Here is a 24,596-nt window from a genome sequence, read left to right as displayed (position 1 = left end):
CAGTACAGAGATCAAAAGTGCCAGCCCGGAGTTTTGCAGGCTGTTGTGAACCAGGTGCAGGGTCTTCAGATGGGAACAGGAGAGCACCAAGGAGAGGTTTCCACAGGACCTCTTTGTGACGCTGGTTCCATTCAGCCTGGAGGTGGAATCAGATACTTATCCACATTACAGAAGGTTAGGGTGAGGATAACTCGGCAGAGTCCAGAGTCCACTGAACCAAGGGTTTCCAGCCCACAGTTTGGGTTCTCCAGCCTGGAGCACAGCACCAGCACCCCTGAGACCCGCAGGTTGTTGTGGCTCAGGTCCAGCTCCGTCAACTGCAGGACGGGGCGGCAAGAACATTGGCCAGGACCTCGCAGCTCCTGTCAGCCAGCTAGCAGCCAGCTTGGAGAAGAAACAGGGACAAACAGAAAAGTCTGCATCTCCAGGCTTCTACAACATTTCTTCCCTGGAACCTCAGTGTAGACATGGGGGTGACCAGGGGGCATTGCCCCTGTCTGGACACACTGATGGATCATCTCATCTGAGCTGCTCCTTTTCTGGTCCTTGGATCTACATCCTGCCCCACCAAGGAGAAGCCCAGATGAACCACTGGCTGTAATAGATGAGTTTGCCTCAAGAGCCAAAGAAGAAAATTCCACCTAGGGACGAACGGTGAAGAACCTCAGAGATGCCACAGCCCGTGGAACCTGGCCAAGATCCTGGGAGCGGGTGGTTGGGTGGGATGGCTCCTGCAGGTTCCATCATGACCTGCATCAGGAGCAGGATGTACTGCTCGAGGTCCTCAACCAAGTTCAACGGAGCAACCTCAGCCCCCAGCCTGTTAACCAGCGGGTCTGGTCCACCCTTGCAACCAAGATTCACCAATGTATCTGAGGAAAAGACCGTGGTTCAGGGCTTCAATCATCTACAAACATCTACACTCACAGAGCTTTGCTGGAGGACCTGGCCATGGGCAGCAGCCTCAGCAGACCCTCCTATGAGTCCAAGTCTCCTGAAGTCAAACACATCCAGATCTTCTCTGGCTGTCACCAGGATGATGGTCAGGTTGGACCATTCAGAGGGAGTCATATTCTGGAGGTGCAGGTGCCTCTAGCTCAGGAGGTCTGCTGGCAGGGAGAAGTCTCCCAGCTCCTTCAGGCAGTGGACCAGGTTGATGCTTTTTTGGGAAGAGAAATTCTTCCACATGATTTTCTTGATGTACGCCATGGTTCTCTGGTCAGTTCGGGCCGAAGTCCACCAGATCAGCTCCAGCAGGAAAGACCTGGGGGCTTTCTGAGGAAAGACCCAGGAGGAAATGGAGGAACAGATCAAGGCATTCATCTGGACTTTGCAGCACCTTGTCCCAGGTACTCTGGTAGAACCCTGTGGACTTTGCGGATGCTCCTTGGACCACCCTGTATCATCTGGATTTGGATTCGGTCAACTGGTTTGACGTTCTGATGGCTGAATGTCTGTTGGACATGAAGTGCAACAAAAAATTCCAGGAGGCTCAGGTGTGTGAAGCAAAAGACTTTGTCTTTGCCCAGTCCTTGCTCCTCCCTGAAGATGAGCCCAAAAGCTCTGGCACAGAGCAAGGCCTTCACGGTGTCGATGCCACTCCTGCTCAGCTCCGATTCACAGGAGACTAGGTTGCACTCTTTGAGCTGCTGAAAGCCCAGTTTCCCCAGAGACGTAATGATCTCCAGAATCTCTGTCCTCCGGCATAGGTTTGTCTCTGCACTGTGGCTCAGCACAGGAGACAGGTGACCATCTCAGTTAGGGTTCTGGGAAACACCTATGCATTCAGGGTTTTCAAAGAGTCCTTCAGAACAGTAACGGCCATCTAGCAGACCAGGACACTGGCCAGGGGGTTGAAATTCTGCAACTTGATGAGGGCCAAGATTCTTCTGACCTGTTCCTTGTCCTCGAAGCTCCTGCCTCTGTGAGTTCGTGAAGACCAGATGCTCTGTCACCAGCCCGAAGCAGTCCACAGGGATCTGAGCAGCTGCTCTGGGTCTGGAGGTGATCCAGAGGCGGGGAGATGGAAACATGTTCCCCCTGATGAGGTTCATCAGAAGAACCTCCGGTGACTCACTCTTTTTAACATCAGTCAGGACATCGGTGTTGTGACTGAAGCCCAGAGGAAGTCGGCACTCGTCCGGACCTTCTGGTGGTCGAAGCTGCACTTTGCCTTCATGGTGACAGAAAAGAACCTCTGGAGAAGCTTTAGGAGGCTGAATTTTTCATCTTCAGCTCCCTGAAGAACAGAAACATGAACTGTCCTGGTTTGTTGTATCTTCAGCCCAGTCCAAGGTGAACCTCTGGGCCAGGATTTTCTGTCCCAATTCCAGCAGCGCTCAGACCAGGTCCAGGCATTGGACCTTGCTCAAGGTATCTGCTGAAAGAGGTCTTTGGATGTGAATCAGCCATTCTGTTTCAATCAGGCGGACATTGGGTTGGTGGTCCGGCCCTTAAGCAACACCTTCTATGATGTGGAGCTCCCGCTGGAGCCGGACCTTCAGGGCCGGGTGTCCTGCAGCTACAGCCTCCTTATACCAAGAGTGCAGCTTCCTCTTCAGACCAGCTTTAAGTTTCTGCCTAAAGACATCCTCATGAGCTTCCGCAGGAACGAGGGGGAATGAGCCACGTTTCTTCACACAGTCACATCACTTGCTGCCTTCTGACCCTGAGCCGATCACCTACCTCCACCTGACTTTCAGCCAATCATCTGTCTCCACCTGACCCTCAGCCAATCAACTACCTCCATCTAATCCTGTGCGCTGCATCCTCTCCTCCCACATTATCTAGCTTCCTGTCCTCCCTCTGTCCATGAAGCTCCTCTCTGGTCTTCTGGGCCTCCCGGAGAAACTATCTAGAGAGTCCACCAGCTGTGTCTGATCCATCTTCCCCAGAGGGTGCAGAGCCATTTGGCAAAGGGCAGCTCCTCCTCCTCCTTGCAGTCCTCCACCTCCAAGCCGACCAACCCAGTCTCAGAACCTTCTGGAACCTCCTTGCCTCAGCCCTCAAAGGGGCAGTAATGTTTCTCACCTGGAGAATGACATCACATAGAGAAGTAGAACAAGGCGACGTCTGGGTCCGGTCCAGAATCCTGGTGTGCCCCCCCAGGGGAGGTCCTAGACTCTGGATCTAGGTTCTCCAAACAAACCATGTTTGTGGTGGAGACTGGAGAGTTGAATATTGAGAAGGTCTGACGAGAACAAGGCCCGAGCCCATCCAATGGTTCCACTTTTAGCTTCTTACCAGAGAAAGTGAGAGGGTCCTGCTTGGCCCAGTCGTTTATCACGCCAACGCGAGCGGCTCTGGGGGGGCTGGTCTCCTGGAGATCCTGGAGGACAAAACCACGCAGTTATTTTCCAGGAATGTCTGCACCTGCTTCCAGTAGAACCTTCCTCCATCTCTGCAGACAGCGGTCCAGTGAGTTTCTGTTTAGGTATTAAGGACTGGAGCAGAAACTGGTTCCTCCGATAGGTTCCTCCTCTGCTGAGACCTGCAGGAGAATCTGAAGTGACGCTGGAATGATGCTTGTTTAACCCTAGGAATGACATAAGTCACTGGCTTGGACCCTGGAGGGCTTCTTCTTCTTCTCCTTCTTCTCCATCCTCTCTGGGTTGGAGGTGTCTCTTTTTGTCTCTCTTTGCTCATCTTCTGAAGCCAGCCTGAGGGCCATCCTAAGACCCGACAGTCTCCCTCTCTCTGGCGTCAGGACCTTTCAACCGTCTGGCCATCAACAAACAGCGGATGGATTAAAAGCTATGTGAGGAGGAACCTATTGTTCTGTGCCGTGTCTCCATCGGTGCTGTCAGAAGGTCTAAGCAGGTCTGGACCAGAGAGCCCTGGATGGCAGTGGTGCCCCAGTGAGGTGTTAGCCAGAGCCTCTCAGACTGTCCAAGCAGGTCTGACCACTCTCAGCCTCTTGGCTGGAGGCTGGCGAGCCGATGACATCCAGAAATGAAGAATGGTGGGATATCTTCAGACAAAGAGAAGATGGAGGTTTGGAACCAAAGCCAGCCTTCAGTGCATCAGTATTTACATTACATTACATTTCATTACATTGCATTTGGCAGACGCTTTTATCCAAAGCGACCTACAATAGAGGACATATGGACTGCAAATACACCATACATTTACTGATCTGTATCAATATCCTGCTCCAATGCTCAAAGTTTCATCTCAACTTTCACGGAGCTTCAAATGATCTTAGTGTTAGTGGAATAGCAAACAACTATTTTAAAGGATCATGTGCTTCTTCTCTGGACTGGTCCTCTGGACGTAACATTCTCAGAGGTCTTATTATTCACATAGAATAAAAATCTACATGTTTAGAAATAAGTGTATCTAAGAAGGGGTCTTGAAAACACTGAAAATAAAATTAAAAACAGGCAACAAGAAGTTTCCTGGATGTTCAGAGTTTATTGGTGTCTTTACTTACTACTTTACAACTCAGAGATAAAGTCCAGGCCTGGAAACCTCGAGATGAAATGTGTTATATTCATGAAGGTGGTTTTGAGTATGAAACCTACTCCAAACCCTGCATAAACGTTCCCACACTTTCCCCACACCTCACCCTGGACCTCTTAGGTCCATCACCAGGCCCCTCCTCATGTGTGTCATCTCCGTCAACCATCATGGCCGTTTACCCGTTCAATCGAAGGTCAGGCACACTCTCATCTCTGATTGGTCCATATGCTTATGCCCCACCCATCTGGCGCTCCAGAAAGCTTACGCCCGCTCTGAGAGGCTTGTGAGCCTATCGCTCAAAATGACCGGAGCCAATCAGGTGCTTTTGTCCTTTTGACTCACCGCCGTCGTACAGTCACCGGCAGCTTTTTCCCAAGATGTCGGCTACATCCGTGTTACCCATGTGTGTTAGAGCGAGCGGCGGCCTCTGGCGGTTCAGGAGTGGGGCAGCGGCTCACTTTCTGCCGTCCGCGGTGGATGCGGTACGGACACTGTCCGCGGACAAGACCCCGGCCGGGGCTGGGGGTGCGACGGGCGGGCTAGCACAGGCTATCCTCCAGCAGAGGCTCCAGCAGCAGAGTCAGGTGAGGCGGATCTCTCTCAGGCTCGATGTGATCACAGAGGTAGCCAGCGGTCGGTGAAAACGGCGTAAACCTGTAGCCACACTCGCGGACGGGCAGCGCTGCCCACGGAATCTGTTCTTGGGTGTAAAACCATGGTATCCTCACTGTCGTCCCCTGCTTGACGTTAGCATGAAAGCTAGCTTAAGTTCACGTGTTAAGCCGGTAAACCGAAGGTGAAACTCAGCTTGAACCGATGTGTTGGTCGTCGCCGGGGGCTTCCCCCGCATCCTGCATGAGAGGCGCTCTAAACGAGTTAATGAACCCCAGGTGAAGACACGTAACAGGTTAGTGGACTTATGTGAGCATGCGTATTTTACCGGGCTGTACTGCGCCTTCTAGCCTCAGAGACACGCGCTCAACACACACGCACTACGGAACACTCAAGGCTGAAGGTGTGTGTGTGTGTGTGTGTGTGTGTGTGTGTGTGTGTGTGTGTGTGTGTGTGTGTGTGTGTGTTTGCTGGACGCCGTGATGAAACTACCCGGGTGTTTAGAACGCCCCCCTTGTGTTTGAGACGGTTCGTCCGCGGGGACCGTTGTACCGGAACCGGAAGCAGCTGAGGTTTGTTTGCTCTGAAAGTCAGCAGAGGAAACCCACCGTCCCCCGGCCCTCCTGCTGATTGTGCAGCACTCACCTATGCTCCCATCACACCTGCCCCCCCAGATATTTGTCTTATTTCTCAAAGTTGAGGTGAAGCATTGAGCCAAAGAAGCGGCCGATGAATGGTTCCTCTCTCTGAGCTCCTTCACCCTGGAGGCCAGCTCAGACCAGACAGTTTCCATGTACTTGTGAAATCCTCCTGTCCTCTCCTCAAACCGCTTCCATCTTCATTGTTATTTATATCCATGACTTTACCTCCTGTATGCTTTGTCTCCTGCACCCTGTGTGTTTGTCACACAACTTAAATGTAACTCTAACTACTTATCAATCAGTTCGATAGTGCGATAGAATTTCATAGTACATTTAAAAACAATCCAGTCGGTCCTCAGAGGATGCTGAGGACCAAATGACTAGAAGGGTCCTTGACTCAGGGGCCCTCATCTGTTTGTTCTGTGGATGCTGTTATTCTGGGTGTTGGTTTTTCAACCTGGCGGTGGTGTGTTTCAGGGCCAGCCGCCTCCTGAGGGGGGTGAAGGACAGACAGAGGATGACCAGAGGGGGGACCGAAAGCACAAGGAGAACACGGCCTATGCCAAAAAGGTGGTGCTGCGGCTGGCGGGGCTTATGGGGCTTGGGGGTGCCATCGGCATCGTCTACATATTCGGTGAGTTGCGTCCAATCTCAGCCAGACACACTGGGACACCGGCCCATCTGCAGGATTTTGGCCGATACGTAACACTGATGGCCTGGGTCGTCTCCAGGAAGTAGACCGATACATAACACTAATGGACTGGTCTGTCTCCAGGCACTAGACTGATGAAGACCTCAGGTTTAGGAGTTGTAACTTAGATGGTAGAAGGTTTGGTCCAGGTCTATTTGAATCCGTGCCCAGGTGTTCAAGATCAAACTCTGACCTGGTATAAGAATAAGAACTACTTTATTTATCCCAAAGGAAACGGTTGTATCAGCTGGTGTGTGTGTGTGTGTGTGTGTGTGTGTGTGTGTGTGTGTGTGTGTGTGTGTGTGCGCGTGTGTGCGCGTGTGCGCGCGTTCTGGGACATCAGCTAACACAGACATCCTTTGCTGAGGAATCTCCATTGAGTCCAGACACTGTATCAAGCAGCATTCCTCTGGGATGGGGTTGGAGACCCAGTTGAGTCAATGAGACAGAACCTCGGTGCCAAAAATCCAGGTTCTCCTCAGGTCACCTCCTCCTCTGGGTTTTTGGCTCATTCATATTAACATCTTGGAGTTTGGATTCAGCATACTGCACACACACACACACACACACACACACACACACACACACACACACACACAAACAGACAGATCCCCTCTGGACTTGGACCTGACCCAGAAAATCAATTAGGTGTGGAGCTGCAAGGTCTTCATCCCGCTGGGATGTCTGAAGAAGAAGGTGGAGGACCCAGGAACCCCAATAAGTCCAGCACGTCACCCAAAACCCATCACAGAATGCAGGAGAAGGAGGTGGTATTCAGAGGAGCTCGTGCAAAGTGCCTACCTGGAAGTACCGGTAGAGTTAAATGTTCCTGTAGTGCCTTCTCTGGAAATGATAGTTTTCCAAACATCTACTACAGGTGACCCTCAGTGGTGGAGAAACCCAGTCAGCAGTGCTAGAGACGTACTGTAGCCTTCGGGTTTGCCCCCCCCCCCCGCTGCCGGGGGTGGAACCTGGGGGTGGAGCCTGTCATCTGTCAATCACTCAGGGAAGAGTCTGGGAGATGTAGGCAAAGGAGCTTATTAGATGAGCTGGAGTCCTGGACCTTCTCCCGTGCCTGTAGCCCCAGGTCTGAGGCTGAGTCAGCACTTAGGAAACCAGCAGGTTCCCTGCAAGTTGACCGCATGACCGACACGGATATGAACTTAAACCCTTGCTTGGATTTATCTTCTGCGTCCTTCACCTCCTCTGGTATTCTCCTCAGTTTCTACGCTGTGATTTTCTACTTGGATTAAGAGGTGGTCCTGTAATTGCGGTTCTGAAGTTCTAGAAGATTTTCCTGGAGAAGGCTGTGAGGAACAAGCCCTTATGCCCAGCCCTCTGTCTGCTTATGGAGCCCTTCTGTCAGCAGCTGTGGAGGTTTGGTTCACTAACCTAAGAGCGCTTCTGGACCAGATGGGTCCGAGGATCTGTGCTGCATTGCCTTAGTTCTGTAGAATCTCACCTTCAGAAATTCAGAAGAGACCTTGAAGTTAAGTTATTCCGTGCTCCTGGTGGTTGTCACAGGTTAAGGGAAACATCCAGGTGTTTGTCTCAGTAGAAAATGAGGAAGAATCTCATCTGCAGGCTTGGTTCTGAGCAGGGGTGTCTAACTCATTTCTCATCGCGGGCCACATACGGCCTAGGTAGATGTCAAGTGGGCCGGACCATTAAAATAAAAGCATACTCAGCAATAAATAACCAAAATATCTTGTCTGTCCTCTGTTTTGGTGTAAAGAAGTACAAGGACATTAGGAAAAATTTGGGATTTAATGAACAATCCTTTTACAAAACATTTCATGAAACACCTCATATTTCCTTAGACAAAAGTGCAATTTACTTTTATCATTCACATATATGCATTGCAATCATTTGATCATACAATCCCACTGATCGTACAAAGGCACAAAACTTTAACAAGTAATTGGTATTGAAAAATATAGTAATGCACTTTAAGATTAAATGAGACTTATAAAGAAAGGGCTTTTCAAACCATTCACTCATTTGCATATAAAATCTAAATTGTATCCCTGCCCACACCCTCCAAACTAAAGAGTGCTATTAAATGTTTAAGGAGGAAAGTATTCTCCTGTCCTGTAAATGTGTAAACTTCATACATGAAACATGCATACACATACAATACATACTGAAAATGTATAGAGTTGCATGAACAGTAGAATTCCACCATACTCTTTTGTAGTGAAGCTGGTGACTAACAGTAAATTGCACATTTTCACTTGCAATTAGGTCACTGGCTTTTACCGCTACTTCACTGATTTCTTGGCTATGGGTGAAATTGGACTGCTGTTGCTTCAGACCCACCAGCAATTCGTCGATCTTATCTCTTCTCAGTTGTCCTTGCAAGCTGTCATATTTTTCGCTGTGATGAGTCTCGTTGTGGCGTCGTATATTATATTCCTTAAATACCGAAACTTGTTGCAAACACACCAAGCACAAAGGTTTCCCATGCGTCTCTGTAAATAAATAGGACGTAGTCAATTTTTCTTTGAAAATTCTACACTCTAACTATGTTTCTCTGTTTTGATAATGACATTTTGGCTAATGAGGGAGTAGCGGGGAGGTAGAGAACAGGGTAGAAACAATGTCATAACAAGCAGCAGGTGGTGCATTGATAACGTCTGCTGATTGGTCTGTCTCAGTGATGCGGATTGTCGTCTACTCTGACCAAAATAGTGCGCCCCTAGTGGAAAATCCTTGAATTGCTTTTAATTCATAAAATTAAATCCTTGTCTATTATGCATTTTTTCACTTTCAAATTATCCTGTGGGCCTGGTTGAACCCCCTTGCGGGCCGGTTCCGGCCCACGGGCCATATGTTTGACACCCCTGCTCTACCACCCTGAGGGTGGTCCTGCCTCGTCGTTCGACTGTGTGTGTGTGTGTGTGGTTCTAGAGCCTAGAACCACAGAAACCTCCCTGGACCGGAAGGCCTCGGGATGGATCCTTTGGCTTTAGTCTGATGATTGACATGGACCTCATGAAATGAGAAAACATCAAGCTGTTGGTTGAGGAGCACCCATCCTTGATCAGCAGATCATCTTTGGTCCAAGCTCTCCTCACCCTGAAGGTCTCCTCACCCTGTCAGAATAAGAGCCTCAGTGGAGCTGAGATTGAGGCTGTGGAGAGCAAGATTGAGACTGAGTTGGGCCGTGGGGTCAAATGTATCACTGTGCAGAACGGGAGGAACCCTCTGCTAGGAGACAGGTTCTCTGAGCATCAGATGGTCTTCAGACACTTTGTGAATCATCTCTGCTTTCTCTTGCAGGCACCAACTCCGTAGATGAACAGGGGAACCTGGTAGGTCTGAATGACTCACACACACATTTACACACACCCTGTGTGCTGAGGTGGGCACACTTCCTCGTGGTGCTGTGAAGGTCCTTTGGTGTGATCTTCTACAGTCCTTCCTGCTGTAAAGGTGGATTTAGCAGGCTCCTGTGACCTGTGTCCACCTCTCCCCACCCCATCCCCGCTGAGGAGTGTGAGTGGAGCACACTTATCTCATTCCCCTGAGGTCCTGGAGGTGAGCATCGGCACACTTGCCACTTCACCGCTGCCTCGGGAACATCACGTACGACACTCCACCAGAAGCTCAGCATCTAATCAGCATGTTTATGACCCCATCAAAGACCGCTGGGTGCTGCCTTTGATGTTGGCAGGAAGAGCTCTCACTGCTGCTCGATGGCCTTCATTCCAAACATCTGAGTGCGTGCCTCCACTCTCTTCACACATGGGCTTAGTGGTGCTGTTAGGGGTTGGGGGTAAACTTCAAAGGCACTCTGCTCACCTTCAAGACCTTCAGATTCTGCCTGCAGACTCAGGGGGCTTTGGGGGGGTCCATGACGGAGCCTGTTCTTCTTCTGTGGTGAATGAAGGACCAAACCCACAGACTCATGTTTCCATGGCGTTCTTAGTTATATCTTTCAACCTTGAAGCGTATCAGTTGGATCTGCTCTGTGTTTTGTGTTGACATCTGACAGACATCCTGATACTTCCACAATGTGTCTTCTTGTTCCTTGTCAGCTCCTGGAGATGACCGTAGCCCTAGTCTGTTTCTTCAGAGCTGTAATGTCAATCATGTTCTATGCCCAGGATCTCCTGCTTGCAGCTGTGTTCCTGGTCCTTGTAGAGGACACTTCCGTCTCCAGGTCTTCCTCAGGCTCTGCACTTCGTGTGCGGGTGTTATGCCCACTTCTCTCACCTGGACCTTCTGCTGTCTCCCAAATCAATGGTCCATGTCCTTTGGCTGTGGATTCTGTCCCCTGGCCTGTGATTAGTTGTTGGGGTTTGTCTTTGAGGGCCGGGAGGTGGGGAGGTCCTGGAAAATCTGAGGCTGTTCCCCGGTGGATATGCCCGTCCACCTGTAGAAGGTCAGCGGCGGCCACTGGGTGGAGGCGCTGGAAATGTCTCCTGGAACGCTGTCACAGGCTGTAAACCTAGGCCGCGTCCTGTCTGCTACTTCAAAGTCCAGGGGCTAAGGACCCTCAGATGTCTCCTGGAGGGGCTTTCACTGCAGCAGCCACCCCCGCCGCCCCCTCAGTCTGACCGGGACCTGCCATCTTCCTGGCCTGTTCCCATAGCGATGTTTGTTCGGGGTCCAAACCCGGCAGTGACTCTGCAGCTGGCAGACATGTTCACAAGGTGGCGCCCTGGAGTCCAGCCTTCTGCTGCTCTGCTGTGAATACCAGGCCTTCTTTATGTGATGATGGTTAATCAATTAAAAATACACCCCCCCCCCCCCCCCCCCCCAGGAAATGTTTCTTCTAGTTGAGTAAGAAAGGAACCCCCCCCAACCCCTGGTGTCAACGGCCTCTAACGACCACGTTCACACCTCCAACCCCCCCTTGTCTCACTGTCTGAGCCCCCCACCCTCCCGCTTCATTTGTGGCATTCCACTGTGATGCCTGGGTTTCATCTCAATGGAGGCCAAGACTCTGATCTGACCTGGACATCTCCATCTCAATCTGGCCACAGACAGAGGGCGTCTTGAGGCAGATTATTGTTAGGCTTTTGCAGTTTTTCTTCGAAAGGGTGTCAGAGGGTAGAAACATTAAGCTGGGGTAGGAGTTTGGTTCAGGTCCCTGGGGGTCCATGATGGAGTGCTGGGGTCTGAAGTTCGTCTCCCCATCCCTGCCTGGAGGAGTCAGTGGTGCAATTCTCCTTGGTGGCGAACGGCTGGAGTGGTGCTCCAGCTCTGACCTTCTTCACCACCCAGGGCCCTTCCGCTCTTCCTCACTGTTCTCCGGTTTCATCTTCACCTACACTTTCCTGTCATCCTGATTCTCCTCCTGCACCTCCTCCACCTGTCTCCATGTCAGATCCCTGATGTCTTCCTCCTTTTTACTCCACTCTGACTTGAAACTCCTCTCAGCCTTCATCTGATCCTGGTCAGAAGGTGATTGCAGGAGGTCCAAAGAACCAGAACATGCCTTCAACCTGGAGGAACATTGTTCTACCCTTTTCCCAGGCTCTGGCCAGCCAGTTCTCTCCTCATGCCCAAGGTTCCCTCACAGAAGGGTCCTCCTTGTAGGGTGCCAGATGAGTGTGGACTTTTATTTTGAAATCCCAATAGGCTGTTGTCCTTCTAGTGTGCTGCAAAGTTCAAGTAAAAAAGAAGGATCGACACCAAGATGGAGGCTGCGGTTCTACCACCCTTAGAACCAGGGTTCCATCTATTCAGGCTGGGATGTTCCAGACCTGGAGCTGACCTCCTGTTTGAGATGGCTTTAGAATCTCATGGTGCTCACAATGTACTGTCACCATGGAAACAAGCCTGTCAATCTCAGTGTTGACACTAAAACACACATTATGTGTGTGGTGTGTGGTGTGTGGTGTGTGGTGTGTGGTGTGTGTGTGTGTGTGTGTGTGTGTGTGTGTGTGTGTGTGTGTGTGTGTGTGTGTGTGTGTGTGTGTGTGTGTGTGTGTGTGTGTGTGTGTGTGTGTGTGTGTGTGTGTGTGTGTGTGTGTGTGTGTGTGTGTGTGTGTGTGTGTGTGTGTAAGTGCGCGCTCCAGCTCTTACCAGACCTTTCCTCTCTTCCTCAGATCCCAGATGACTTTGACTCAGGTGAGCATCTCCTTTATCTTGTAGACCTGGGGCAGGCAGCTTGTTGCCAGGTTATGATATCACCACCTTGTACACACACTCACACACACTCCTGCTGTCTGTGATGGGTGTGGGATGAAAGGGAATGATTGGTTGACAGGTTCATGTCATGTTCTGTGATTGACAGCCAGCTGGTTCAGGTTAAGTCCTTCCTGTCAAACTGTGCTCAAATGACTGGACTGTGGGTGTTGTTCATGATAGGACAATGAGGGATTTGATGACCTTTGCAACCTGTGTGTGTGCGTGTGCGTGTGTGCGCGCGCGCGCGCAAGTCCCCTTTGAATATCTGATCCGACATGACGGGCTGCTGGACTTTTCCACCCTGTCACTGGAGAGATCCTTACCCCATTACTGAATCTTCCCTGCAGTTTTGGGGCAGAACACAGTTTACTAAGGCTGGACTTCCCCTGTCCGCCTGGTTTCTCTGCGGCCAAGGGTTTGCAGGAACTGGACTGTCAGGGAGGCTGTCCGATGAATGGCAGCTGGGGCCGGGGATTATTAACAGTATCAGCAGGCCATCAGAAGGACTGTAACAGCACACAGGTGATTCTGGACCCACCGGCACAGAATATACACACACAGGTTCTCGTCAATGAAGGCTGAGGAAGAAATGGAGATTTATCCAGACATTATGTTCAGTCGCCACTTTTCCTTTGTAGATGGTTCTTGATGATTCCTCCTTTCTTTACCAACACTTCTGGTAACTGTTGAGGGTTTCTCTTTCAGTTGTCCTCATCCAGTCTCAGGTTTGGAGATGTTTAGGGTGAGTCCTGTCAGATGCTTAGGGGATGTTGAGTGAGATGTTCATAGTGTGTCATGGTGATCTGTCAGGTTTTTGTTCCTGTTAAAGAATGTGTTGGTCATTGTTGGCAGCTGTATGGTCCAGGAGGAGACCTTGTGGACATACTGGATGGAGACAGCAGTGCTATATTCCTCAGGAGTCTCCAAAGGACTGCTGTTAGTAAATTATTTCACCAAAGGAGCCTCTGACCCCAGGAAGTCCTCCTGAGCTGCCCCACAGATGAATATGAAATGTTTCCCTGCTTAATCACAAATTGATTTCACCTCAGTGACCGGAGACAGGAGGGAAGGACTCTACCCCTGGGGAGTCCTGGGAGCCAAATCCCCCCCATGAGCTTAGGGACGGGGGTAAAAGTTCACAATCCCTCAGGGAGCAGAGCCTGACCTGTGCTCCCTCCTCTCTGCCCCCGAAGCAACAGAAGGGAAGTGGGGGCTCTGCGGAGGAGTTTGGGCCCACGCTCCCTCTGCATGCAGAGTGGAAGTATCGCGACGCATCATGGAAACCATGGCAACCAGGACACACACACACACACACACACACCGAGGAGCCTCCTTGTAGGCCTCATGACATCTATGATGACCAATGAGCTCCAAGGCAGAAGGGCTGTCAGAGTGATGAATCCTCACAGGCTCTCCACCTGGACTCAGTCCAGAGCCAGAGGAAGAACCTGGAGGGGCACCTTCATCGGCGGTCCTGTCCATGCTTGTCCTGCTCCTTTCATCTCCTGCTTGTTGTGCAATATTCCTCACCTTGCTGGTGTTCTCCACCTCTTCCTCCTCCCTGGCTGATTGACTCTGGTTCTTCTAAAGAATCCTGCCTTGCGTCCTTGGGAGATGGCTAAGCGTCTGTAACGTAGGCCTCCTCTGTGGAATTAAGAACAGATTTTGTTTGTTGTTTGGTTTTCCTGAATTCTTCTTATTGTCAACTGATTCTGATTAAGACCAGCATGTACAGGACACACACACACACACACACACTGACAGCTGTCAATCACCCCGGTCTTATTTCTCCTGAGTGGGCCTAAAGTATAGATCATCCAGCATTGTGGAGCAGTCTATTTCCTGGGACCCCAGAAGGGTGTGTTCCAGACTCCCATCAAATCAGGTCTTTGTGAAGGCCTCACTCATCCATGTCAGATGAAGATGGGTATCCAGAAGAAGGTGCTTTCGACAGCCCCAATTCTTCATTCACAGTACAATTTTCAGATGTATTCATCGCAGACCCCCAGATCCACTGAAGGTCTCCACACTAAGGTCCCAGCTGGTCCACAAGTGAAGGGAGAGTCTGAAAATCTGAGAGGCTTTCTGATGGACCATTGATGGAAAGTTACTCTTCTAGACCTGAAGAACAAGTACCACAGTAAAATCTGATCTTCCTCTCCCCCGGCTGTTTGACACACTCCTCCTGTCAACCAGGATTCGTCCACGGCAACGCTTAACTTAGCCCCAACACACACACACACACACATCCCAACCTGCCCATCTCCATTACCATGAGAAAAGGCTGACTTAATCTGCCCAAACACACATTCTCATAAGGATAATATCATAGGAATACAAAGCCTGCCCCCCACCCACCCACACACACACAGGGTGTATAAGCGTGGCAGTTGAGTAAGCTCTCCCTCGGGACCCCAACCAAACACCCCTCATAAGAGGGGGCTAGGTGTGTGTGTGTGTGTGTGTGTGTGTGTGTGTGTGTGTGTGTGTGTGTGTGTGTGTGTGTGTGTGTGTGTGTGTGTGTGTGTGTGTGTGTGTGTGTGTGTGTGTGTGTGTGTGATTAAACATGTGTGCAATACCCCTTTCATTTCTCCTAACACCTCCTCCTCTGTGCTCATGAAGCCCTTTGTATCAAATATGTCCTAGAGGACATGTCTAGAACAGGTTCTCCACAGTGAACCTCTCTGAGCTTGTTCTCACCTGAACTGGTGGAGACAGACAGGGGAAAAAAGCCCAAGGTGATAGAGTTTGAGAGCAGAAGACAGGGGGAGTAGAACTTGTGCAGGAATGTCCTCTCCGGTACCTCTACAAGATCTACAATCACTTGCGTTCAAACCTTCATCTTTACCTCAGAGCCAGATTTCAAAGCCAATGAAAACTTTGGAAAATAAGGAGGAACGAGAGTTTTGTGGAGAGACTTCTTAAAGATTGCGTTAGGCAGAGGAACCCTGACGTGATGCTTTGAACATCCCTTGGCCATTTCCATTGACCCGCCCATCTGGTCTCTCGCACACACTCACCCGAAGGCTGCCAGCGAGTCATGGGCCGAGCACATGGTCCCAGCAGGACGCTGGCAGATGGCTACTCCTTCCTGGGGGATACAGTCCCAGGGGTCCTGGGATCCTACCTGGTGTGTGTGTGTGTGTGTGTGTGCGTGCGTGCGTGCGTGCCTGCCTGCCTGCCTGCCTGCCTGCGTGCGTGCGTGCATGCGTGTGCGCCGATAGCCACACATGTGCACATGCCTCATTTTATGTGCAAAAATGAGGTGTGGCCCACAGGGGGCCATTCTTATTATTATAAGTCATTAGTGCTCTGACAGCTGGAGGAGTCACTGGCATCCAGCAGCTCCACGGCGCTGCCTCACTGATCCGCTGGCAGGCTGCAGGACAACCCAGGTACCTTCTGGTCACCTTGGCCGACTGTGAACTTTAGCAATTTCAAGTCTTGAGAGGCTTGATAGAAGCTGATGATGTATGACGTTTGTGCACTGTCCTTCGTCTGGTCTGCTCACATTTAAATCTTTCACCTGCTGAGATGGAGGTGTATGTTTTGAATAGTGAGTTCTGTGCTGATCTCAGGGCTGAGATGCCTGTAGGCCTTCTCAGCAGCTCCACCCCAAGGGAGCAGTCAGCCCCGGGTGTTGTCCGCCAGGTGCAGGCTGTCACTAGATGTTCACTTTTCAAAATGCAAGAAGGCCATTTTTCTTCAAGGGTCCACGTTTCAGGCCTCACCGGTCACACGGTCATCTCCTCGCCTTGTCTCTGTCTTTCAGACCCCCCAGTCGTCCAGCAGCTCAAGAGGACCTTCAAGTACTTCAAGGACTACAGACAGGTGAGGAAGCATCCCTCCCTGTGTTAGCCAAGCACTATGACTGGCCATCCAAGGTAAGCGTTAGCCTTAGGACCCCGGGTACCCTGTCCTCTGGACAGTGGTGGTCAGGCTGACTTATCACTAGAGATGATTGACACTTGAAGGAGCTGTGCAACCCCACTTCCTGTTTTCCCTCCACGCTGCCGCAATGACTTTATTATTACTTCTGTTTCCAGAAAGTGTGATTTTTGCGGGATTTGTCACCAGCGACTTTAGAGGAAATGCTGGGCGGGGGGTTCCCTGGGGCTGGAGGGATTGAACCTCTTCTGACCATGGAAACCTCTGAGATGTTTGTGGGTATCTCCTTCAGATGATCATCGAGCCAACTAGCCCCAAGCTGCTGCCTGACCCGCTGAAGGAACCATACTACCAACCCCCCTACACCTTGGTCCTGGAGCTCACTGACGTCCTGCTGCACCCAGAGTGGTCGGTGTGTACACTGGAAGTATTATCTGTGGTAGCGGTACAAGTGCTAAGAGTACTCTGAGTAATAGTACTCTCACTGGTTGTTTTCAACCAAAGAAAAAAGAGAAGGAAGTAGACCGTTCAGATGTGGATTGAGCAAAGGTGAAGAAGCACAGGGCCACCTCTGTCTACACACAAACACCTATGTGACTAGTGTGCAGCAGCTGTCAATCCAGATCTGTTGCCCCCCCCACACACACACACACACAAATGTGTTTTAGACATACCTTATTTGTTTCATCTTAAAACTTCTACAAACAAACTTTCACCACACACACAGGCCATAAGTCCCCTTAACGAGGGCTGAGATGTCACTGACAAACCAGTAAGACGTAATTGATCAAAGTGTGTCTCTTTCCCTCTCTCTCACATCCACACACACACACACACATCCAGTTGGCGACAGGTTGGCGCTTCAAGAAGCGTCCGGGCATCGACTACCTGTTCCAGCAGCTTGCCCCCCTCTACGAAATCGTCATCTTCACAGCAGAGACCGGCATGGTGAGACACAGATGCACACACACTGATCTGATAAGAGGTGTTTGGTTTCCAGAAGAACCTGCTGGCCTCTGGATGACAAGGCCCTCCGATCAGGGATTTTGTAGGTCAAGATTTAAAGTTTGTCCAAATATTTCTGGGCCTGTGACACAGTTTGGGTGACACGATTGGTGGCATGATTTTCATGCCACCACATTGGATTTGAAATGAAATTACAACAGAATTGAAGTGTAGACTTTAAGGTTTAATTCAAGAAGTTGAACAAAAACATCTGATTAAACATGTAAGAATCATAGCTATTTTTATACAAACGCTCCTCATTTCAGGAGCTCAAAAGTAATTGGATAAATAAACCAACCCTAAGTAAATTGTTACTTTACAATGTTTTGTTGAGAATCCTTTCCAGGCAATGACTGCCTGAAGTCTGAACATCACCAGACGCTGGGTGTCTTCCTTGTGATGTTTTGCCAGGCCTTTACTGCCGCTGTCTTCAGTTGTTGCTTGTTTGTTGGTCTTTCTGCCTTAAGTTTTGTCTTGAACAAGTGAATGCATGAAATTCGTGAAATGCAATGCGGCCATTCAGAATATTCCTCTTCTTTGCTTTAAAAAACTCCTGGGTTTCTTTTGCAGTATGTTTTGGATCATTATCCGTCTGTACTGTGAAGTACCGTCCAATCAAGTTGTTGCATTTGGCTGAATCTGAGTATAAAGTATATCCCTATACCCTACAGAAGTCATCCGACTGCTTCTGTCTTTTTTCACATTTTCAATAAACACAAATGACCCAATGCCATTGGAAGGCATGCATGTCCATGCCATCACACTGCCTCCACCATGTTTTACAGAAGATGTGGTGTGCTTTGGATCATGAGCTATTCCATTTCTTCTCCAGACTTTCTTCTTCCCATCATTCAGGTACAGGTTGATCTTAGTCTCATCTCTCTAAAGAATGCTTTTCCAGAACTGGGTTGGCTTCTTCAGATGTGGTAAAGTCAATTTTGGCCTTTCTATTTTTAAGTCTGATTAATGGTTTTCACCTTTTGGCGAATCCTTTGTATTTACTCTCATGAGGTCTTTTCTTTATGGTAGACTTAGATACTGATACACTTGCTTCCTGGAGAGTGTTCTTCACTTGAGTAGATGTTGTGAAGGGCATTTTCTTCACCATGGAAAGGATACTGCAATCATCCACCACTGTTGTCTTCCTTGGACGCCCAGGCCTTTTTGAGTTCCTAAGTTCACCAGTGCATTATTTTTTCCCAGAATGTACCAAACTGTTGATCTGGCCACTCCTAATATTTCTGCTATCTCTCTGATGGACGTCTTCTATTTTATAGCCTCAGGATGGTCTGTTTCACCTCTAGAGCTCCTTTGACCGCATGTTGTGTGTTCACAGCAAAAACTTCCAAACACCACACCTGGAATCAACTCCAGATTTAACTGCTTAATTGATGACAGGTTACTGAGGGAAGTACCCATGCAGCCTTTTTCTTTTCCAGCCTTCTGAGTCAATTATCCAATTACTTTTGGTCTCTTGAAAAAGAGGCGGCTACAAATTAAAGAGCTGTAATTCCCTTGCTCCAATTTAGATGTGAATACTCTCAAATTACAGCGGAGATTCTGCACTTTAAGCCCATATTGATTATATAATTGTATCCTGAATATATTTTCGTAAACATCTAAAATAACAAAACTTGTCACTGTCCAAATATTTCTGGGCCTAACTGTACAGAGGACTGAAGTCAACACAGGTTCTTCCTGGAAAGCCCGAACTGGAACCACCTGAGATGGCCTCAAAGTCCCCCACTCTGTAGGGAACCTTAGCAACATTGGACAAAGAATCACTGCAAAGTTACCGGAATATGAGCTCCTGATTGGAAAGCCCTGTCCTCAGATGACGGGCCTGAGATAGAGGGTGAGGGAACATTGGTCCTAATGGTTGGGGGTGGTCTCCAGTGTTTCTCGTTCCATGGCCCACTGAACTTCTGCTGTTCTTTGACATGCAAACATCCTCTGTTTATACACACACACACAGACACATATATACACTTCAGACCTCATCAACATGTCAACACAGTGTTTTCATGCAAACAGTTTGAAGATGGTTCAAAGTTGCCCAACAAAATACCTCAGCCCAAGTCTCACCTGGACTGCATCTGGGACCTTTGCTGGCCACATGACTGCTTGGACTCACTTTCACTTCACTAACTGGTCTCAATGGATACTGGGTATCTGAGGACCTGAGTCCTGTGTCAGTAATGTTTGTGTGTGCCCAGACGGCGTACCCCTTGATTGACAGCATCGACCCCCAGTGCTTCGTCATGTACCGGCTCTTCAGGGACGCCACGCGCTACATGGAGGGACATCATGTGAAGGTAGTCCACTGCTCTGTCTGTCTGTCTGTCTGTCTGTCTGTCTGTCTGTCTGTCTGTCTGTCTGTCTGTCTGTCTGTCTGTCTGTCTGTCTGTCTGTCTGTCTGTCTGTCTGTCTGTCTGTCTGTCTGTCTGTCTGTCTGTCTGTCTGTCTGTCTGTCTGTCTGTGTGTGTGTGTGTGCGCACGCACGATGTTTCTGCTCTGGATGGGGAAGTCGGCCATGCTTGTCAGTGGCTCCAGTTACCTGAGGTTCTCCTTTAGTTTGCCCTTTCGGTTCTCTGAGGTGCTAGGAGACTGCAGAAGATTTCAAACACCTGATCGCGGCCCCCTTACCCCCCACCTCTTCACCATGGCTGCCTTCTGCTGTGCCATTGATTCCCCCTCGTCCTCCACAAAGCCCTCTCTAATCCCCAGCCTCATTAACCCCCCCCCCCCCCTCCGTTGCTTCTCCCTCACTCCTCTTCCTTCTGTCTCCCGCCAACTGCCGCCACCCCCACCCAGTGCCTGGAGGAGCTGGTTAACCTACTTCCCAGAGCCCAGCTCCTGGAGGCACCAGCTGGGGAGGAGGTCCAGCTCTTCCAGGGAAAGTTAGTAAACACCCTTTCAAAGTAAGACAAAGGTCTGAACTGTTGCTCATCTCCCTGCCGCTCCTGGAGGCCCCTAGGCTTGGAGTAGGAGATGTTCTGTGGGGGTCCGGCGGAGGTCCGTCCTCCAAACCTGGTAATTTTTTCTCATCTGGAATTTTTCCATCATCTGGGGGTAGATGTTAGATGTCCAGTGATCTGCAAAGGTTTTGGGTGGAACCTGAGCAGGTCAGGACTAGCAGACCATGGTGGTCCTCAGGCTCAGGGAGCGTGCTCCTACCACCTTCTTAATGAAGGCCTCTATTGTTGCTGGCCTGCATCATGGACCGGATCAGACGTCTTATTGTTAAGTACCTCAGAACAACAGTTGGATTAACTGTCTTCACCTCCATCCTGCCTGATGATGTCACAGAAGGTTGTGGTCAGACACCACAGGGGCCTGTGTCAGATATGACCTACAAACACAAGGGAGGATTAAAGAGCTTCCATGAACTTCTCCTGCTGCTCCAAGGTGAAGAACTTTCACTTCAGCATTTTCTGGAAGGAAGCTGGTTCCTCAAAGTTCTCCTTCAAACAGGAGGAGGAGAATAAGTCTCCATATCATCCTCTTCCCTCAGCCGCAGTGAATCTTCAATCTTTGTAGTTACTGCTAACAGTTAGACAATTCACATTTCATTATATTTCTTATTCTTCCTCCTTTCTACTATTATCTATTACTGTTATGTTTTTGTACTTGAAACTCTGGCACAACAATTTCCTTCGGGATTAATAAAGTTGTTCTCATCTCATCATCATCTCATACTGAAGGTCCATCTAGAACTCTCCGGCTGAAGGAAGAGAGAGTATACACTGCAGTGCACGCCAGTTCTCCCTCTACCAGACGCATGAGAACATCTCCTACTGTTGGGAAGCAGCTTCTTTGCAAATGAAACAGAGAGCATTTCCTATCCCCCTTAAGCTTCACTACATTCTGCTCCCGTTCAGAAGTTCCCTGGTCCTCCAGACAGATCTGTGCTGCTGGCACACCAATTAAACCTGACTAATGTGGCTGTGTTGTGTATCGCTAACTGCTATCCTGCTATCCTCTGCTAAGCCTCTCCTCTAACCTGCTTTGCAAACCTCTTGTGCTCCGACCACTTCCTGCTGAGCTCTAATACGAAGCTACAGGGCTAACCTCCACTGCTAGCCTGTAGCCAGGTTTGGTTTGTCAGTGATGCCTTCTTGACCGTACGGGTTCCGGCGTTCTGTCATCTTATCGCCACGGAGTGACCACGTCGCATCTCTAGTCCTGCAGAAGGTGGTATACCGGACAAGGCACCACTGTTTCTGTTTGTTCTGTGATGGAACACTCGATTCCTCTACCTGGTGTGGACAACCCCTGGGCCCAGCCCTCTTCTGGACTCTCCCTTGCTCAACCTTCTTGTGGTTCCTGTTCCTGGTAAAGTTCCTGCTGAGCCAACTTCAGATTCTAGAACCACTTTATCTCCAGTGTGGTTCTCCAAACCCAGGGGGATTCCAGCAGTTCCCTTCTGCTGCTGCTTCCTGCTCAGGGTTCCCAGCCGCCTTGATTGGTTCTCCAACGGCCTCCACCGATGGCCATCCAGTTTCTCCGCCAGACAGTTCCTGTCTGCTCTTCTCACCACCTGACCATTGGGTTCTCCTTATCTGAGCCGCATGAAGACCTGCTCAGGGACAGGTCCATGGGACGTTCCTCTCAGCGGGGAACCTTCTTTCAGTTTGAAGCCACAGATGGTTCCTGCCATCATTGCATCTGAGGCTCCCCCTTTCCCTGGGAGGCGCGCGTGTGCGTGGGTCTGTCCATCCGTCCATCCACGATATAATCACAGATGTACTTCTAAGGAACCTAATGGCTGATTGCAAATTAATTCACAGAACGTTCTGGCATGCAGAACCTACTTTAGAAACAGGTTCCTGCTCCTCAAGTAGAGCCCAGGGACATGTTCTTCTGGCTTCAGGAAAACATTTAGGTTATCATCACGACTTCAGACTGAACTGCAACATGTGCGTCTATTGGGCAAAACTGTCAGCCATCCTGAAGTGTATATAAACACACACATGCCTAGTATTCATTGGCTGTGAGATGCTGGACTCATGTGTCCACTGGGGTTTACACACAAACACACACAGCACCTCCCGCCACCCCCATCTGTCTCACACACACAGGGGCCAGCTGGGGACGCAGGAGAAAGTGTGTTTAATGTTAGGTAACATTAGGGGTCATTAAGATAAAGTCCTTTATTTGATCAGGATATAATAGGGTCAGCCGGTCCATCACATGGAGGGGGGGGACTTCTCTGTCATCACATAACCTGGTGGCGTGTGTGTGTGTGTGTGTGTGTGTGTGTGTGTGTGTGTGTGTGTGTGTGTGTGTGTGTGTGTGTGTGTCCATCAGGACGTGTCGTGTCTGAACCGTGACACCAGCAAGGTGATAGTGGTGGACTGCAAGCGTGAGGCCTTCCAGCTGCAGCCCTTCAACGGCCTGGCCCTGACCAGGTGGGACGGGAACTCTGAGGACCGCACACTCTATGACCTGGCCAACTTCCTGAAGAGTGAGAGCCTCCTCACCCTCGAAACTCACCTGGTTCACAAACACTGGTCACAACCCAGTTCTTTGGTTTCACTCTAAATCTTTGCTAACTTGAGGAAAAGCAGCCCCACCCTCTCCAACCTCCTCCTTGGTTCACCAGATCCCCTGGAGTACCTTGGCATACACCCTGTCACAGATCACTGACGGTGTTTGATATCTAATCGACCATTTATGTGAAAAAGATCCAGTGTTTCCGGTGAAGGTTAATGCTAAGCTAATCCTGCCGGGCCGCACACCAGCTGCAGACCGGAAGTGGTTTGTGTGTGACTAATGGTGGTCCATTGTCTCCCTGGCAGCCATCGCTCTTAGCGGTGTGGACGACGTGCGCTCCGTGCTGGAGAACTACGCCATGGAGGAGGACCCCATTGAGGCCTTCAAGCGCAGGCAGGCCCAGCTGGCGCAGGTAGAACCGCCGATGGGATGAGAAGGTCCGAGGCCCCACCCCCATCTCATGCCTCTGTCCCCCCAGGAGGAGGAGCAGCGCCTGGCTGAGCTGGCCCAGCAGAAGAAGCAGGGTCTGTCGCTGGGTTCCATCACCTCCAGGTTCTGGCGCTCCAAGCAGCAGTGACTCCGTCAATCCGCCCCGTCACTCCAGCACAGTGGCCCGCCTCCGCCATCGTCTGGGTTGAGGGACGAGGCCAGGACTAAAGCAGCCCAGACCAGTCCTGTGTGGGGGGTGGGTTCTGGAACCGAGAGCAGACTCTTGAAGGTGCTTCCTGTTTCCTGGAAGCGGGGGGATTGGCCCCTCTCACGCTGTGTCACTCGCTGTCAAACAAGCACCTGATTGGTTTAAAAGGAAAGGGGGAGTGGTCCAGTTCAGGTGAGCTTGTCGTTGCCGCTGGGGGGCAGATGTAAAGGAGTGCTATCTTTGCCAGCTCTAGTGGCTACCAGCGGAGGTGGAGCTTGGCGACAGAGGTGGCGTATATTGCTGTTGTTGCTGCTCTGTGGCTGGCTGGCGGTGGCAGCGGCGCCCGGCCCTCTGTTAATAACAATAAAGAACAACCACACGTCCACATTGGAGGCTTTATTTCTGATGCCTAGTACTACCATCGTCCAACATGGCCGCCCACTGGCGACACCCTCAGGTTGGTCATGTGACCGATGATTGATGTCATTGGCAGACAAAACGTGTACTTTTGGTTGTCACAGCAACCCCGAGGCCGCTGCCATTTCAGCCTGCTGATGTCAGATGATGTGGATGCGGGGCTTCTAAACCAGTAGCTCACCAATTGGACAAAGAGCGACGGGAATTTTAACAGGAAAGTGGAACTGTCGCTGGACTGCAGTATCTGGATGAAGTGGAAGCCCAAACTGGCCTGCCAGCAACCATCATGTACATACTGACCTGCTGTGTTGATCATTTGATCCACCTGCCAATAAACGCTGGTTTCTGCCCAATCATGTTTATTTTGGTTGTTTGTTCTGTGAGGAACCCTAAAGAACCTCCCGAAAGACTGAGCCAAAAAGGCTGTTGCAGTAATATGGTGACATGTTTCCCCAGTGTCCAGCAGTGTGCCAGTGTGCTCCTCACCAGAGGAGGTTGGGGGTTCAGCTCCTCACTGACCAACTATCATCTGTTCCGAAATGTTTGTTCCAGGTCCTTCTTCAGGTCCAGCCTGTTTGAACATCTCCTGGTGAAGCTGTTCCGCTCG

At 50.2% G+C, this 24,596-nt stretch overlaps 1 protein-coding gene across 2 annotated transcripts; it reads left to right on the top strand.

Moving 5' to 3' along the window:
- Positions 1–4,766: 4,766 nt before the first annotated feature.
- Positions 4,767–24,342, top strand: timm50 (translocase of inner mitochondrial membrane 50 homolog (S. cerevisiae)). Of its 2 annotated transcripts, XM_086177773.1 has the most exons (11): positions 4,769–5,045; positions 6,192–6,348; positions 9,688–9,719; positions 12,465–12,486; positions 16,319–16,377; positions 16,727–16,846; positions 17,278–17,382; positions 19,656–19,754; positions 22,750–22,906; positions 23,241–23,347; positions 23,414–24,342. In XM_086177773.1, exons 1-11 carry the CDS (start codon positions 4,839–4,841, stop codon positions 23,510–23,512), a joined length of 1,164 nt encoding a protein of 387 aa, XP_086033899.1. In that variant the 5' UTR covers positions 4,769–4,838; the 3' UTR covers positions 23,513–24,342. The 2 variants fall into 2 exon arrangements, with proteins under 2 accessions (XP_086033907.1, XP_086033899.1); XM_086177781.1 differs by lacking the exons at positions 9,688–9,719; positions 12,465–12,486 and having other exon boundaries at positions 4,767–5,045.
- Positions 24,343–24,596: the final 254 nt, after the last annotated feature.

Source organism: Fistularia commersonii, chromosome 3 (genome assembly GCF_037954325.1).
Source record: "Fistularia commersonii isolate RoL2024-O1a breed Wild chromosome 3, RoL_Fcom_v1.0, whole genome shotgun sequence".
NCBI lineage: Eukaryota > Metazoa > Chordata > Actinopteri > Syngnathiformes > Fistulariidae > Fistularia > Fistularia commersonii.
Note: the sequence above shows the minus strand (reverse complement) of the source record. Positions and strands in the feature narration are given on the sequence as shown.

Coding starts and splice junctions, on each gene's coding strand:
- timm50 (XM_086177773.1), top strand. CDS start 4,839: ATGTCGGCTACATCCGTGTTACCCATGTGTGTTAGAGCGAGCGGCGGC. Junction 12,487..16,318: donor CCCAGATGACTTTGACTCAG/GTGAGCATCTCC, acceptor TCTGTCTTTCAG/ACCCCCCAGTCGTCCAGCAG. Junction 16,847..17,277: donor TGCTGCACCCAGAGTGGTCG/GTGTGTACACTG, acceptor ACACACATCCAG/TTGGCGACAGGTTGGCGCTT.